Here is an 18,603-nt window from a genome sequence, read left to right as displayed (position 1 = left end):
TTTTAAAAATATAGTCATAGTGGCCTATTAGTTTCAAAATATAAACCCGAAACCTTAATAAGGTCTCGCTATAATATTAAACTATAGCATATACACTGTTAACTATTGTGTCATCTTCATATACAGTGTCAGTTAAAATCAAATGAATTCGACTGTGTTGTTACAATCACAGTGGACCTTTATCCTTCTACTGGCAGCAGTGTACTCAAGTATTTCAATTCCTCTGTTTTAACTAATTTTATACACACACATATAAAGCCTCCATACAGCCTTTTACAAGTTCTAGCTAGCAAGTTTTAGTTTGATCCTGTTTTGCAAATCTGACCTTTTTTGTTTTAATGTTTTTTCTTCTGAATTCACTGTGTTTACAAATAGAAATAGATACAGATATGGCTGTAGATGTAGTTGTGTAGAGACATTTGAGCTAAATATCTAATGGGCTATTATTTTAACAGCTAAGTATAATAAGGGAAAACACTGAGAATAGAAAGGCAGAAAAATTTTAACTATTCTCTATATCTGATTAATCTGATTAATCCTGCCTTCTTTTTGACTGATTCAGTAGACCAATTTGCAGTTGCAGAAATTTAGCTTTGGCCCTTGCTTAAGAATTAGACTGTTTTCAGAAGTTGTTTTGTAAGTTGTTTAGAACTGGAAACAATGTTTAAAATGGTGGTTGTTTTCTAGACTAGCTGATCAGGTATTTTTGCACCTAATACTACTGAATTAAGTAAAGTACTAAAGGTAGACATAGTTCCAAGTTCCAGGTCCCGGGTGAAAGGAGTCATCTGGTACTCCTGAGGGGGAAAGAAGAGAAAATTTTGTTTGCTTTAATTAGACCAACCTGCCAACCCTGGGCAGAGTGTCTTGCATGATGCTCAGTCCTTAAGAAGAGTTTAATTTGAATTGACTTGAAGAAGACTGCCTGATATGGAAGGTCTAGAGGGCCAGCAGGTATCTTCAACTAGGGAGTCAAAAGGGGGTAGATAAGAGAACCGAGGGGGTCTGGGACATAGAGAAAAGGTAGCAGGGTGGAGCTCTAGTTGGGGCAGGTCAAGTGACTCAGTGAAGCAGTACACTGATCATTGCAGGGGAGAAAATCTTTCTCATGGAGACAGGTGAGATAGGCAGTGGAATTTTCCCAGGCTTGGATCATATTCTCAGATGTCACATGTGCTCGTGCAAACAGATGAGGCAGTTGGTAGGTAGCAATCACACTGAAGATAGATTCAGTGTCACTAGCTTGTCACTGTGAGGAAGCCCTCCTAACAGTAAACTGAATCCTCTTGAATTCTGAATTCTGGTCTCAGAGGAGCCTTATCTTGATTCATCAACTATTCTTTTGCCACAATAAATTCTGAGTTTCTTCAGAACACAAGATTTTAAGCTAGGTATTAGGTGATAGCACTAGTGTAGGCGACTTGTGAAAGTGCAAGAAAAATGTGTGATATTGGTTTTGTTTGATTTTTTAGGTAATAGATAACAGACAGAATTCTAGTCAGTGTAGCAAAGTGAAGTATATTTGTTTCTTTCTTCACTACTCTTCACCTGTTATCCTTATTTTGATCCCTTTTTAACCCTGGACAAATGTTCATTGAAATGGACTGTGGTGTTCATGTGTGTAAAATAAGCACTGTCTGGTTTCTGGAATGTCTAGTTCCACCACTACTTCAAAAAATCAATTCCTCAACAGAATGAGTAGAATTTTTCCATGAAAGTTAAATCTTATCCTTTTCACCAAATATATTATGACACATTCTATCCATAAGAATATACACAAAAATAAAACTGGTACTTTTTGTATTTAAATTACCGTTTGGTTTATATGGTTTAATGTGTTTTCTCCCTTGGTTATGTACTGGTAATCAAAAAATAATCAATTGATTTACTTCATAAATTTTGTATTTCAGAATTTGAGTGTTCAGAATTCAAGTTTGTTATAGAATAGCCTGCCTAGGATGTGCGTGTTCCTTACACTCATCATGTATTAGGCTTCATGTAGGCATTATGTCAGATGGGAGTTCACAGTCTACAATGCTGTCTGTCATAAATCCAATGATAGTGTATACTCAGAAACTAAAGGAAATGACAATTTAATTACAAAACAGCACCCTAATGTCCTCTTGTTACCTTGAAATCTTTTCAGTTGACCTTCTTCTATTATTTAATTCTATTACATACCAGTAATTGCATTTATTGAAGCCAATATTTCTTGTTATAGGAAATGCTGATCTTAGTAAATCTCAAATATAGGGAGGGAAATGTTCTTTGATAAATAATTAAGTGACTTTTTACTACTTTTCCCAATTCAGTGCTGGTCCTATTATTTTTTATGTCCAGAGTATTTTATAAATGGCAACTAAATTATGGCATCTAAAAAGTCATCTCTTCAAGGAATCTTGCAAGGTATGCTACACCACAGCTTATTCTAAGTAGGTTAAATAGACTGGCTTAATCTCAAGGGGCTTACTGTATTAAAGAAGAGTTTAACATACTCTACTGCTAAAACACCAAATGAGTTCTGACACCTCTGATGAGATGATTAAAGTTGGGAATTTCTTCTCTTGACAGCATCAACAAAGAGAGCATTGTGGATGTAGAAGGAGTTGTGAGAAAAGTGAGTCAGAAAATTGGAAGCTGTACACAGCAAGATGTTGAGCTGCATGTTCAGAAGGTAAATTCTATCAAAATGTAAAATTGCATATAGAACTAGATTCAAGTTCCAACAGTTTTTCATGTCAATATATATGTTCTTAATAATTAGAGTTGATAGAGAATATTGAGCTTTATAATTGGTTACTGAATCAATTAGCTTTTGTTATATAACAAATCACCCCAGTACTTAATTGACTCAAAACAATAAACATTTGTACACAGTGCTGTGATGCACCCAGCTGGAATGTCATCCATGTGGCATTGGCTGGGCTCACTGATATATCTGGGGCATTTCTTCCTGTGGCCTCGCCTCATCCAGCGACCTAGCCCAGACATATTGACATGGTACTGGGAGGGTTCTCAGAAGCAAGAGAGAGAAGCCATAGTGTACAAGCAGTTTTCAGGCTCCTGCTTGTGTCACGTGTGCTGAATATCCCATTGGTCAAAGTTACATGGTAAAACTCAACTTTAAGAGGTAGAGAAATAGATTCCAGCTCTTGATGGGAGAAAAGGCAACATCATTGCAAGGGAATATATGTACAAGAGGAGGAAAAAGTATTGTAGCCATTTTCACAGTCTATCACAGTCGTATAGGGAAAAGCAAAAACACGCCTAAAAAACTATCTTCACAAATAGAGAAAATTATTGGACTTGTATTGCTATAAATTTTCCTCTGATGATGTACTTTCAAAGGATGATTAATTATACTAATTCTTTTTTTGTTTTGTTTTTTTGAGTCGGAGTCTCACTCTGTCACCCAGGCTGGAGTACAGTGGCACGCTCCTGGTCACTTGGGCTCAGGTGATCTTTCTGCCTCAGCCTTCCAAGTAGCTGGAACTACAGGCACGCACCACCCTGCCCGGCTAATTTTTTTATTTATTGTAGAGATGAAGTCTCACCAAGTTGCCCAGGCTTGTCTCGAACCCGTGGGCTCAGGCAATCCTCTCACCTCGGCCTCCCAAAGTGCTGGGATTACAGGCTTGAGCCACTGCGCCCGGGCTATACCAATTCTTAATCTCATATCTCATCATTCTATTTTTATATCATAGAGAAGTCAAAACAGATAATGCTATATTGATCTTACATTCCAGCAGTAGCATCTTTTTTTATAACCTCCCTGATCTGTTGTTTTCTCTGGCTTGAAAACTGAAAATGTTCATTGACTTAAAATGTCATGAGTGAATTCACACATTTATTCCTATTGAAATTACCTTGCAACTTTGAACCTGCAGTTCTCAGGTTCAGGTCTAGAATGTGTCTACAACATGCATCACTCAGTTCTCTAAAGGAATAGTCTGAAACAGGATGGCTTCTTCCCACCCACGTGTGTGATCCTTAAGTATATTAAGGGAGTCAGATTCAGAGATAGACCCATATGTCTTACTCATTTGGGAGTAAGGTTGTATTTAACTGTAATTGATTGTCATGGCACTCTTCAAGACCTAGAAAATCTTGTATTTTTTACTGACCTAATTTGACAAATGACTTTGTTCTCTTCGTGCAATTCACATCTTGAACCAACTCTACCAAGATGTCTGTATCATAGTGAAGACAAACTAACCAAAGGCTAAGAGTAAAGATGAATGAATAAACCCGTTTATGCTGACCAAGAAAGATTACTCCCACATCTTCCAAGTAACACATATTTTTCAATAGTTTAAGAAAATTTTAGTGACTAGAACAAACTAATGTACTTTTAAGATATTCTTATTATCTAATGCATACAGTACAACCTTAATAAATGTTAACAATAAATTTTGAGCCTAAGGAGCTTACAATTTTACCTTAATAAAAATAATTAGAAAGCATAAACTATTATGTACTAAATAGAATCTTAATATAAGTAATGACTTTCCCTTATTTATTTATTCAACTAGCAGTTAATGGTTATATATAATCATTTAATCTGGGGATTAAAGTACTCACAATCTAATGAAGGGAATGATGAATTCCTACTAGTTATAAAAGTAGAAAACCTAGCTCTGCAGTTCGCCAATTTGAATTGGAGATCAAATTTCTTGCCAACTCATCAAAGAAACCCCTACAACTTGGGTTTAGGGAGTGATGACAAATAATTTATTTTACTCTGAGGAATACTGAGTATCCTACACTTTTTATTGCAGTGTCTAAGCTGAGTGCTAAATGTGATCTGCCAATTGGAAGAATAGAATTCCCTTTCCTGAATTGACTAAATAAGATCTATTTCCCTTTTGTGCTTCAGCAGGTTTTCCAGGTGTTTTGGGGAATAATTAATGTGGTAACATGTTTTTAAAGGTAGCCAAAAAAAAATCGTAGCTCAGTCTTTATGGCTTAACTGCTTTTTATCACTAAAATGTAAAATTACTGTGATTGAATATTGAGGGATTTTAACAACATAAAGGAACATCCTCTAGGGCAGCTCCCAACCTAGAGCATGTTGGGAAATGAGATGTAACATATTTGATGAGAGAGGGTAATGGAGGCATACTTGGAAACAGAAAGAATGAGAAAAGGAAGTACGGCAAAGCTGGTCTGAATTTGGTCCTAGTGGTAGCACTGGGCAAATGCCGTTAACAGTAATAACAAGTCCTATGCTAATGGCCCCTTCACATGAGTAAAGTCTTTCTCCATTCATTACTCTCCTTGTTTCCTATAGCAGACTCATTTTAATTGAATCTTTGAGATTAAGTGATTTGCTTAATAATAACTTTTATGTTACAAAGCTAGGCCTTAAGCCCAGTGCTCCCCCCTCCCCAGTCATTACTTATTTATTACAATGGTAGGCACCTTAGAGTTTACAAAGTATTTGTATATCTTATTTGACTACTCCAGCAACCCATGAAGGTAGTCAAAATATTATCCCTATTGAAAAGGTGAAAAGTATGTACCATCTTATTTGATTTTGGCAAGTAATATCAGTTAAAGTTTAAGTCAACTGTAAATTTTTTTTTTAAAAGCAAAAGACAAGGTTTTGTATGCTTCCTGCTATTTTTGGCAATCTCTCACTTTCAGATTTATGTGATCAGTTTGGCTGAACCCCGCCTGCCCCTGCAGCTGGATGATGCCGTTCGGCCTGAGGTGGAAGGAGAAGAGGTAAAAATCATACCTATGAAATATTATGCTTCCTCTACATATTTACTTTGCAAAACATTGAAAATGGATGCCCTACTGTTATACTTAGTGTCTGTGAGTTAATCTGAGCTCTACTTTTTATTTAAATTTACTCTTAAAATCAATAATTCTCAAACTTTTTGGTCTCAAGTTTCCTTTTACATTCTTAAAAATAATTGAGGACCCCACAAGCTTTTGTTTTGTTGGTATACTTATAGTATTGGATGTTAAAACAGAAAATTTTGAATATTTATTAATTTATTGAAAATAATGTAAATGTATCACATGTTTACATATACAGTATTACTCACATAAATAATAAAAATACAATAACATGATTTATGTAAAGTCACTATTTTTTAAAACAAAAAAATAATTATTAAGAGTGACATTGTATGTACATATATCTATAATCTTTGTAATGTGTGGCGTAATAGACTACAACTACATTCTCATGCATTCTGTCATAATAGTGCACTGTCATATAGTCTTTAGAAAATGCCTCAGTAGCCAGGCTCGGTGGCTCAGCCTGTAATCCCAGCCACTTTGGGAGGCTGAGGTGAGTGTATTGCCTGAGCCCATGAGTTCAAGACCTGCCTGGGCAACTTGGCGAGACCTCATCTCTATAATTAATCAAAAAATTAGCCGAGGGTGGCAGCGCACTCCTGTAGTTCCAGCTACTTGGAAGGCTGAGGCGGAAGGATCACCAGAGCCCAGCAGGTCAAGGCTGTGGTGGCTGGGAGTGGCCACTGCACTCCAGTCTGGGCGACAGAGTGAGACTCCAACTCAAAAAAAAAAAGAAAAGAAAAGAAAATGCCTCAGTACACTCATGAAGAGTGAGATTGAAAAAGTATTATGAAAAAATAAATTTGACTTCATGAACTTCCTGAAAGTCTCAGGGACCTTCATTGCTTCTCAGACCACATGTTGGGAACCAGTACTACTCTCTATCAGCTTTTATCTGCTCCTTAACTTGGACTAGCAAGTTAAATCCAGGAATCAATGAAGATGTGGTAATTAATTTTGATATCCTAATAATGAGGCGAGGCTTTTGGCACTGGAGACGGGAAAGAAAATATTAACATTTGATTATTCTTTCTCTTCTCTCTGGCCTCGCTTCTTGTTTCTACCATTATTTGGGATCTCTGATTTGGGGGGTATAATATTAACATATACGCGCCCATGCTCACTTAAAAGTAAACGTGTCTTTCAAAAGTGTTTTTTGTGTTCTTCAAAAAATTAGTAAAATCTGTTTTTTGAATTTTTTTTTTTTTAGGAAGGAAGAGCTACTGTTAATCAAGATACAAGACTAGACAACAGAGTCATTGATCTTAGGGTATGCCTCATTTATTTATGAAGTGGCACAATTATTTCAAAATCAAGAGAGGCAGGGATGCCATACCTGCCTCAGGTTATAAACTAAGTGGTATTTGCTTATATGTAAGTATGATAATACAAGAAACAATTTACCTTTCTGATTGACATTTCCCCTAAAAAGAACTGCAGGTAACAAAACAATCAAGTAATAGTTCACTAGATATGGACTTGCTTAGTTTTAAAATGACAGATGAACTTGAAACCAATACATGGGCTTACTTCCAGGTGCTACCTGTTTTAGACAAGTTGGCAAGTAGATTCATAACCATTAATATCACTCCATAATTATGAACCATGTATATGTATATTTTAGAACAACCAGATAGAAATGAGTAATGCCTCAATCCTTTGAATTTGACCTGAACACAGAACTAAAAATATAGAAGCAGTTAACCTTGGTGGTTTATACAGTAGTCTCATGGGTCTTCTATTTCCTTTTCTGGTTTGGTTGCAAGTGAAAGAGAATTAGTGGTTTCATCATTATTGTAGTAGTCATCTTTCTTTCATAATATTTTAACCACATCTTCCTTTTTTACTTAAATATTCTACCTAAAGCTCAAATTCTTTGTCACCTTAGAGTTCTTTCCAACTCTTCTGCAATCAGGTAGATCTGCCCTTATCTTATACTCACGTTATTCCTGATTATTTGCTTTTTGTCTGCTTTTACCTTTTCCATTTTCATTTATATTGAAAAAGCAAGCAGTAATCAAAAGTCTTTTTGATGCTACCTAGAAACCTCAGGTTTTTCTTTTAGATTGGCCACAAGAATTAGACATCATTCTTTGCTTGCCCATGCTGTTTGTTCACACAAGTTATCATTGGTTTGTGCCTCTAGAATTTGGCCTGAGGAGTTTTTGCTTTTTGTTTATGTCTAAACTCCTAATATAACCTCAAACTAGCTCTATACAAGACGTCTTAGTATAGGCATGCCTTCCCTTGGGATTCCAGGTAAGCACAGAAACGAAGCCATTTTAATAGATGTATTATATTAGCTCTTTTTTGTCATGTCATTTGACATGGCCAAGGGGATAGGCAGTTGAGGACTCACAGGCAACCTAACCCTCAAGAGACCCTGCAGGATACCCTCCAGCTATCTTCAAGTTCCCTTCCTTTACTAATTATCCTCAGTGCTACCTCTGAAACCAAAGTATCAAAATAGCCCATTCTACCTACATATTTCTATGGCATATTTTTTTCCCTTAATGTTTAGGTATATTTTGGTGTGCAGGGGTTAATAAAGTAACTATCTAAGCATGTATTGTTTCTCAGTAATGAACCCTACTTTGATCTTGTAAGTATGAATGAACAGTGTCTGCTGTTATGGTTGTGGTTTCTTCTAATCAATTATGTATATCTTTTGTTTTGAAATTGGTCATCTTTGTCTTCACACATACCTTTCCCCACCATTCTTTTTTCTTGGACAAACTGTTAGCCACTTAAATCAAGACAAGTACATAGGATAATTCTCTCCCTACATCCGTGGCAGATACCCCCAGTCACATCATACTACATAAATACCGTTGCTATTCACCTTGGAGTTGCCACACAGCATTCCATGAAGCCTCCACTAAATGATTGGAAATAAGCCTGTTTTCCATGTATCCCTAAAATTGTCTTAACAAAGCCATAATATCCTGATACAATTAAAGAGAAATTAGGTAATTTATAATCAAGTGCCTATCTTCTAACTTGCTACCTACCTCATTACTTTTAATAAATGTTTTCCAAACCAAAAATCAAAATCTGTGCTCCTAAAGATTTTTTGTGCTCTTGTAGTACAAGAGACTATCTTGGCAATATAATTTTGATGCCAATTTATTGCAATTTATATGACATTCATTGGTTTCACAGTGGTTTTCCAAGTATGGTACCCTCACCACTGGAGGTACACAGCAATTTCTGGGTATTACACAGATGTGCATTCTTTATTTTAATAACTGTGTGATGTAAGCATCAAATAAAATCCATGTTTTCATGGATGGTATTGCTTAGGATGTACCAAATTTTAAAACATGATTTAAAGAAAAATAGTAAATAATAGTACAGGTGGTAACCAGTATGACAGAAATGATAGTAGAAGGCAAAAGACAAGCTTAAGAAATACTGGTTTGTGTCAGCAGTGAACAGAATGTTGGAAACTTGGGACTGCCATGAAGATGATAGATGTTTGATCACCACAGCTATAGGAGTTCTATGAAGTAGATCTAGATAGTCTGAAGTAGTCAGGGGAAGGTATCCTCAGGGATGTCATTATCTGTTAGCTTCTAGAACCAATGCATCAATCACAAAAATCTTTTAGGGATGCTCAGCACTGCTGTGTGTATCACAGGGTTCATCCGTAGGACATACATACTTGATCTGCTAGCATTTTTGTCATACATTCAAACGGGTATATGTTGGAATGTCCTGGTACAGAGTTAACCTCAACACTACAGGAATCCCTCATTACAGTGATGTAATAGCAAGTGCAGATAGTTTAGATCTTTCTCATAGACATTACTTTTGCTTGATTAGATATTCTGTATCAATCTGATTTTTTATAGTAGTTCCTTTTGTAATTAAATCAGATATCATTTTAGAAGTCTTTCTACTCCCTTTTCTACTTTCTCTCTTGTTCCATATTCCACCTCCACAATAATGTCTCTGTTACCTGACTTTTTAAATCATAAACTGACAGAAGTCTCTGCAGACACTAAAAGCAAAAGTTGTAGTGGGTACAGTTAAGATGATAAATAGGTATTTTTAAATGCCACAAGCCTAACATAACATCAGAATAATTTGTTGTCAGATTTGTAAGGAACTGAGTACTATTAAAGATTTCATTATAAAGGTTAGATTTGTTTGAATTTTTGTCTTCTATTGGAATTCTTTCTCAACACCCTTAATTCTCTCCATGCACCTGCCTCTGTTCTTCATAAAAGATGTAATGTTTGTTTTCTAGTGTTATGAGGACTTCAGATAAAGGAATTCTATAAATAAAGAATATTGTTTTTCCCTTTATTTCAGGTCATTTACATAATACAGAATAGCAGTATTTTAATTTTAATAATCACATTTTTGAAAGATTTGCTATGGAATAAAAAATACTATTTTAATATAAGGAATGTCAGACTTTTCAGAAGTGAAGTTCAAGGACTGGGTTTTTGTTTTTTGAAAATAATTTTTTTAAGTATATAAAAATTAGTTTTGTGCTTTCTGTTTCATTTGTCTTCTACTTCATGCCCACTGTAATCACCACTATTATCTAAAACCTGGCCCATTGCCAATAGGCATATAATAAATATTTGTTTGATGAATGTGGGGTAAGTACTATTTTTTCACATATTAGATTATTGAAGATTATAGATTATCGATTATTATTTGATTATTAGATTATTGTATTTGACCCAAAACAAGTTTTAGGTTTAAACATCTTAGAAACCAACATCATTAATATGGTTTATTACCTAAATGTTAAAGTTTTTTCTCTTTCACTTGTATATTTTAAGGTAATGATAAGTATAGCAATGAGAAATTAAATATATAAAGTATTTGTACATTCCTTGCCAGTTGAAAATAAGGTTCAGTTATACCTTTGCATTGAAATTAACATATATTACATTAACTTTATGTATTATTATATTTTAGAAGCATTTAATTTGAAATAGGTTTAATACACAATTACTTTATTAAACATATATTTCTTTTGTTATACACTCTGTAATCTTATTGAGAATTTGGGTCATTGTTAATTTTTACCTTAATTAAATTGTTTACACATTGGGAGAAGTCAATTATAGTAATATATAACAGGGAAACAGCTTAAAAATGAGTCTATTTTTAAAAAAGAAAAAAACTATTTTGGTTCTTTTTAGATGTACACTACCCGCAGTGACCTGATTCTACCAGGAAAAGAAAAATACCGTTACTGTTTTTTAGATTTTGACTACTATGTGTTGTCCTCTCTTGTGATAATGCTGAAGAACCAGCAGTGAGTGAGAGAGTTTCTCAGACTTCAGTGCAGTCTGCTGAACCCTCTTCCAGGATAGTATTTTTCTCTGGGCAAAGTTAGAGGGTTTACCAGGGATACTAATCTCAATATTAATTCTTTATCTTCTAACCAGCAGAGAATAGCTAGTCTGAATTCACTAGCACAATATGATTCTCTTTGCAGTACAATGAATATTCTTGTTAGTATGTTAAGTAATCAGAATAGTTGAAGATTTATTTTGAAATATTTTTTCCTTGTTATTTACTTTTAAAGAACATCTTATATTTAGTAATTCCTTTTTGTTTATTTCTTTTTTCCGTCCTCCTCTGATTTTAAACCATTTAAAAGCTAGAATCTGCTAGAAAATACTCTCCAGTATGTAAATGCTAGATGGAAATGAGCATATATTGCACATTGGAATTACTGTGTAGAAAATTTTTCGCTGTCTAATCAAGTAGATACCTGTCTTCCTAGGATTTAGCAAGTGCTTGGAAGAACCTAATAAGAAAAAAAAATGCTTTTTCTTTTTTTTTTTGAGTTGGAGTCTCACTCTGTCGCCCAGACTGGAGTGCAGTGGCCGCTTCCGTCCACCGCAGCCTCGCCTGCTGGGCTCCTGCGATCCTTCCACCTCAGCCTTCCGAGTAGCCGGAATTACAGGCATGCGCTACCACGCCCGGCTGATTTTTTGATTTATTGTAGAGATGAGGTCTCGCTGCCCAGGCGGGTCTCGAACCCGCGGGCTCAGGCAATCCACTCACCTCAGCCTCCCAAAGACGCGGATTACAGGCTGAGCCACCGAGCCCGGCTTGCTTTTTCTTATATACAAATCTGTTTTCTCCATAACTGTCACACATTAATATACTTGTTTATGCAATCAGGAAGTTAAAATGTGAGCATAGTACAGTTTTTAAAAACATAATTAGTGAAATTTTTACTAATGCTATATAAACTGTGGCAACCAGTTCAAAAGTGTAATTTGCATTTAGTAAGAAATTAAAGTGAGTTTAGTTGGGCTAGCTAAGAAGCAAATGGCAATAAAATGTATTCGGTAAGCTTCTTAAATAAAATCTATTTCACTGAAGTGAAATACATCTCTGTATGTATGTCAGTAACAGTGAAACAGCTTTTTGTTTTAAATAGGTTTCTAGGTTTTTGAATGCAGAAGATTATGCAATTTGTTTTGATTGGATGAACCAAATATTTCCCTAAACCACATGTGTGGAAAAAAAAGCCACAAGTCTTTCTCTCTACTTTAAATGTAGACATCTTGAAAAGGAGTAAGGAAATAATCTAACAAATTACGGAGGTTTTTAAAATTATCTTCATTGTTTTATGAGAAATTACTGATTTGTATCTTTGAGTGTGAATTGTAAAATAATATTTAAATATGACTGGTTTACATGAATTTTTTTAGCCCTGATCTGCAAAAATGCAGTTATTGAAGTAGCATTTTTTGCCAGGCATAGTGGCTCACACCTATAATCCCAACACTTTGGGAGGCAGAGGTGAGAAGATTACCTGAGCTCAGAGGTTCGAGACCAGCCTGAGCAACATGGTGAGACCTCATCTCTACAATAAATCAAAAAATTATCTGGGCATCGTGGTGACACATGCCTGTGGCTCCAGCTACGTAGAAGGCTAAGGCAAAAGGATCTATTGAACCCAGCAGGTTGAGGCTGTGGGGGCCATGAGTGTACCACTACACACCAGGTTGGGTGATAGAGTAAGACTCCAACTCAAAAGAAAGAAATAGCATTTTTAACAATGAAAGCAATGTAGCATAGTCATTCCATAATAGTGTTTTCAAGGGTGCTACTGTATAAATGCAGAAGGAATGAGCTCTTTGACATGGGACAAGTAATCAGAATTCCTGTAATAAGATTAATAAGACAGCTTCTTCATCTAACTGTCATTAATTAGTGATTTCAGGTCCCATATTTTACTGAACACACATATTTACTGAACATATTTTACTGGCCATAGGATAACTCTTTTATTTTTTAGTATGAGAAGCAAGACCTAAAGAAGCCACTTCTTTAGACCAAAGAAATGGACAAAAGTTAGTCTTATGAAGCTCTACAGGTAATTGAGGCAGAACTGATTGAGGCTAAAAGAAAAATAGGGAGACCAAAGAAACTGATAAAGAAGGGAAGGGAAGAGACAGTAGAAAGAAAAGGTGACTATACTGGACAGTTTAGAGTTTTGCTATTAACTGTTTTAAGTGCCACATTGGAAATCGGTATCATGGACTGTCTACCCCTTTTATTTGTTTGTTTGTTTACATGACTGCAATTAACATATTGTAATGGTTCAGATAAAAGTACGTGGTGACTTTATTCATTTATCATCAAATAAAATCTAACTTTCCTTAGGAGACTATTAGTATGCTGCACAAACATTGGTATATCTCATTTAATGGGCTGCATTTCAAAAAAACACTAAGAGAACTCACAATTAAAGTGTTTCATTTGTTGTTTCTTTTTTATGGAATTCCTACAAATTAAAACATCTGTTCACCAAGCATTTCTAGTGAAAATAGTTTTTATGATCATACATGGCTATTACATTCCAGTATGTCTTTCTGCCTTGTGTTGTATTTATTTGTGTGCTTTGGTCTTCTTTGCAACTATTAGAGTTTTTAAATGTTGAACACAAGAACAGTTTTATTTACCTTCAGACTTCTATAGTGCCTAGCACACACAATGAGTACTCAGTAATTAAATGTGTTGATTTAATTAGATGTGATTATTGTCTTCTAGACATCAACTAGTCAGGCCGTCTTTCTTCTCCAGTCTGGCATCTGCCATCTCTTCCGAGAAACTTTAATTAACAAAGGTTTCGTGGAAATCCAGACTCCTAAAATTATTTCAGGTATGCTTCCAAATATTTTCCTTAATTTATGCTTCCAAATATTTCCCTTAAAAGTAATTTTGTTTTTATTTTTTAGATTGGAAAATATAGTTTATTTATAAAGTAGATTAGAGAGAAAGAGAGGAAAGATTCACTGAAGTAGGGGAGGGAACCAAAGCCAATACATGCGTTTTATGTTAATTTTTGTGGGGTTTTTTTGTTTGTTTTTTCTGTTTGTTTTTTTGAGTTGGAGTCTCACTCCATCGCCCAGACTGGAGTGCAGCGGCCGCTCCTGGCCACCACAGCCTCGACCTGCTGGGCTCTGGCCACCACAGCCTCGGCAGGCTGACCTGCCAGGCTCCGGCGATCCTTCCACCTCAGCCTTCCAAGCAGCCAGAACTACAGACACACTACCACACCCGGCTAATTTTTTTATTTATTGTAGAGATGAGGTCTTGCCAAGTTGCCCAGGCGGGTCTCGAATCCGCGGGCTCAGGCAATCCACTCACCTCAGCCTCCCAAAGGCACGGGATTACAGGCTGAGCCACCAAGCCCATTTTATATTAATTTTTTAACTTGAGAGCACCAAGTGTCCCTTAAGATTGCTGTGAAGCTACTTATTTTGAAGACTGCTATATAGCAACAATCATGTCACCAAGATCAATAATACTATGTCTCCTTATTCCAAGAGTCATTTTGTTATCATGATTGTAAAATGAGGCAATAACACACAAAGTAAGATTCTTCTTACATAAGTTACACCAGGAACTACTTTCATTATAAAGGTTTATTTTGAAATTGGTATTGCAATTTTGTTTTGTACAAACTGCTTGGCAAAATCACTAAATATTACTGACAAGAAAATCTCCTGAATTATCTCTTTTTCTTTTCATCTGTTCCTCTAAGCCTGAAATAAATTTGTTTGTTTGTTTTTGGTAGACAATATCTTGCTTTCTTGCCCAGGCTAATCTCCAACTACTGGCTGTAAATGATCCTCCTGCCGCTTTTTCCTGGAGTGCTGGGATTATAGGTGTGAGCCACCATGCCCAACCAGTTCTCATTCTTTTTTTTTTGAGGCAGAGTCTCACTCTGTCGCACAGACTGGAGTGCAGTGGCCGCTCCTGGCCACCGCAGCCTCGACCTGCTGGGCTGTGGTGATCCTTCTGCCTCAGCCTTCCACGTAGCTGGAACTACAGGCACATGCCACCATGCCCGGCTAATTTTTTTGATTTACTGTAGAGATGAGGTCTTGCCAAGTTGCCCAGCCAGATCTCAAACCCGCAGTCTCGAGCAGTTCACTCACCTCGGCCTCCCAAAGTGTGGGATTACAGGCTGAGCCACTGAGCCCGGCCAACCAGTTCTCATTCTTATATAAGAATCTTGTCTGAATCATTTGACCCTTTTTAGAATTGCTTAAGTAATACTAAAAAGTGTGTAACAGGTGGCATTTAATTACAAATTAAAAAATTGAACATTGCATTTTTGATAATAGAAAAATGTAAGAATATCTGTTTTCCTTTTTTTGTGCTTGTTTTGCAACTCTAGAGTTGCTTTAAAAGATTTGAAATTGATGCAGAAGGGGATCATGTATGTCCAAAGAAGTGAAATAAAGGGTTAGCCAAGGAACTAAATCTGGCTTAAATATAAACTATTTAGACTCACCCATAAGAAAACTGTACATAGATCACAATTTAGCTGCAGTTCCCAATTTTCCAATTTTTCTTTTTTTAAACGGAACTACTTGAATATAAACTGTTTTTAACTAGAAGTTTGCATTGATAATTTTATAATTGGTTATAATAATATAAATGTCTCTATTTCAGCTGCCAGTGAAGGAGGAGCCAATGTATTTACTGTGTCATATTTTAAAAATAATGCATATCTGGCTCAGTCCCCACAGCTGTACAAGCAAATGTGCATTTGTGCTGATTTTGAGAAGGTTTTCTGTATTGGACCAGGTAAGATTTTGTCAGTTACGTTTTTTTTTTTTTCCAGGTTCATTAATTGTACAGTAGTTATGGTTTTAGAAACACATTTTACTTATATAATATTCAGACATTCTGAAAGCTTAGATTCTTCTATCTGCTGACTGTACAAACACTTTGAGGTAGGAATGACAATGTATTTGAGTGAACATTTTCCAAAAACAAAAAATAGTATGCTCAATAATTCTTTAAACAGTTGAACCCCATTCACATGAATAGAATTGTAAGGACTGTGTATTCCTATAGAAGAATGCTGAAGAAAATTTTATCTTGGAAATATCTCATTTTTAAAATTCATGCTTTAAAAATATACACCATCTGAAATATACCTAAGTATATAACTTTCTATACCTAAGTGCAAATAGAAAAGAATAAGCTCCGATTTGGACTGTTCTTCCAGCTCCTCATCAACTCTAAAGAACAGGTAGTTGCAGTCTTCAAAATAATGTCGTTGTTGTCCTTTGTAAGTCCTTACTATGGTTGTAAGTTTACAGTGTATCTCTGCCTCCTTTGCTACCAATTTTATTCCAGAGCTGTTCTACTTCACTATTATTGTTTATACTGTCCTTACTGTTGGTCATTGCTAAAGTCCATTAGAAATTACTGACAAATATCTTATATTTAATAAATTATATTAACATGGTTTTTAAGATTTGTTTGCTAAAAGTCAAGCATGGGTGATCATATGGCAAATTCTTTTATGAAGCTAGAAATATAAGCAAAAAAACCAGCTTTACATCATTTTTTAAAAACTTACCAGATTATTTTATATAATGAAAACTAAATACCTGCTAATTGAAAAACAGGTGAAATCATTAAGGGTTTAATTTTCTAAGTTTATTAACGAGTTATTTGTTGAATACCTGCTGCATATATAGCCTTGTGCTAGGTACCATGTACATGAAAGAAGAACCAATCAGCAGTTCTCAAATATTAACATGTGCATAGATCACCTGAGGATCTTGTTAAAATGCAGTTTTTGGCCGGGTGTGGTGGCTCACGCCTATAATTTTGTACTTTGGGAGGCCGAAGTGAGAGGATGCCTGAGCCCGTGGGTTTGAGACCAGACTGGGCAAATTGGCAAGACCTTATCTCTACAATAAAATCAAAAATTAGCAGGGCATGGTGGCACGTGCCTGTAGTTCCAACTATCTGGAAAGCTGAGGCGGAAGGATCATCTGAGCTCAGCAGGTTGAGGCTGCGGTGGCTGTGAGCGTGCCAGTGCACTCCAGCTTGGGTGACCGAGTGAGATTCCAACTCAAAAAAAACCACAAAATACGGATTGTGATCAGTAGATCTGGGGGAGTGCCCTGAGATTCTGCAGTTCTTATAAGCTCCCAGGTACTGTTGATGCTGTTGATTTGCAGACCACCCTTTGAGTGACAAGGGAATAAACATTGTATCTTCTCCCAATAGGATAAGACATGTATACATATCAGCCTTAGGGAATAGTCAAAAGATTTTCACAGTGAATAATCAGATTGTGCTGTATAATTAGCAAAGTGATATAAATTATGTAGCATAGATATAAGTGTAAAAAGAGGGAAAAAACAGTTTGCTAGAGTCACTGTAAAAGAAAATTCAAATTGAAATGTGCTTTAAAGACTGAGTAGGATACAAGGAGGGACCAAAAAAAAAAAAAAACTGTAATTATTATTTTGGAGGGGGAGCCCCTTGTAGTACAGGCTTTCCCTGCTAGGTAATTAAGTGTTCTAGGAACCCATTGGTATCAGTGTGCCAGCTAGCGTTGTTGTGAGAGGCTGCATTTGGCTTCAGTGAATTTTTTTTCAGTGCATTTGCTCATTTCATAATATGGGTGATTTACGAGCACACCTACTCACACCACTCTGAGTGTTCAGCAGTTTTTGACCAAAAATGACACAAACCCCATGCCCCATCCTCCCCAAACATCCTCCCCATACACGATCTTACCCCTAATGACTTTTTTTGTTGTTTCCCTGGATGAAAAAAGTCCTCAAAGGGAAATGTCCTGCTAGTGTGGAAGAGGTAAAACAGAAAACAACAGAAGCACTAAAAGACATCAAAACTGATGAATTCTAAAGCTGTTTTTAGCAATGGAAAAAAAATCTCGATAGGTGTATCGATCGAATGAAGAGTATTTTGAAAGTGACTGAAGTTTAAACATGTACTAATAAATATACCATGTTTGATAAATAAATCCTGGGTTTTTTAGGTTCCCCCACATATACACAACAAAGATGGCGTTCTAGTCAGAGAAGTAGGGTAGGTGAAGAGCAGGGACCACAGGAGAAAACAAAAACGAGACGAGTGTTAAGAAGGGGTGGAAAACACAGGTTAGGACTGAATTGTGAAAGCATAAAGGCTTTAGACTTTTTGTCATTTTATGTCTTGTTATAGTAGTCATTAGGGAAGCATTGCAATTCATTGAGCTGGGCCAGAGTCAGGAACCCTAAAAGGGGAGAAAAATGCACTGTGAATAATAAGAACTGGAATTAGTCAATGCCTGGAATGTGGATAATGTTACTTCATTTGTACAGTTTCATTTAGTTTGAGTCAGATTGTAATAAAATTGAGAATAACTTACTATATTGGTTGTAATTGAATCTATTTTTACTTGTTGAGAAGTAAGTAATCGGAATCTTGTGTTTGCCATGGGTTCTCGTGAGCCTCATTTATTAATTTACATCTGGTACA

The 18,603-nt window shown here is 35.9% G+C and overlaps 1 protein-coding gene across 2 annotated transcripts in view; it reads left to right on the top strand.

Moving 5' to 3' along the window:
- DARS (aspartyl-tRNA synthetase) overlaps positions 1-18,603 on the top strand; it is a 77,653-nt gene that overhangs the window by 44,665 nt on the left and 14,385 nt on the right. The window contains exons 5-9 of one of the 2 annotated variants that reach the window (XM_008060783.2): positions 2,572-2,674; positions 5,647-5,727; positions 7,022-7,081; positions 13,852-13,963; positions 15,766-15,900. In XM_008060783.2, the coding sequence (XP_008058974.1) occupies positions 2,572-2,674; positions 5,647-5,727; positions 7,022-7,081; positions 13,852-13,963; positions 15,766-15,900 (491 nt within the window). The remainder of the gene's footprint in view (positions 1-2,571; positions 2,675-5,646; positions 5,728-7,021; positions 7,082-13,851; positions 13,964-15,765; positions 15,901-18,603) is intronic. The other variant, XM_008060784.2, reaches the window with a different exon arrangement.

The sequence above is a fragment of the Carlito syrichta genome, unplaced genomic scaffold (assembly GCF_000164805.1).
Source record: "Carlito syrichta isolate Samal-C Ts95f unplaced genomic scaffold, Tarsius_syrichta-2.0.1 Scaffold304727, whole genome shotgun sequence".
Lineage (NCBI taxonomy): Eukaryota > Metazoa > Chordata > Mammalia > Primates > Tarsiidae > Carlito > Carlito syrichta.
The sequence above is the reverse complement of the archived record's forward strand: the minus strand, read 5'-3'. Positions and strand labels throughout refer to the sequence as shown.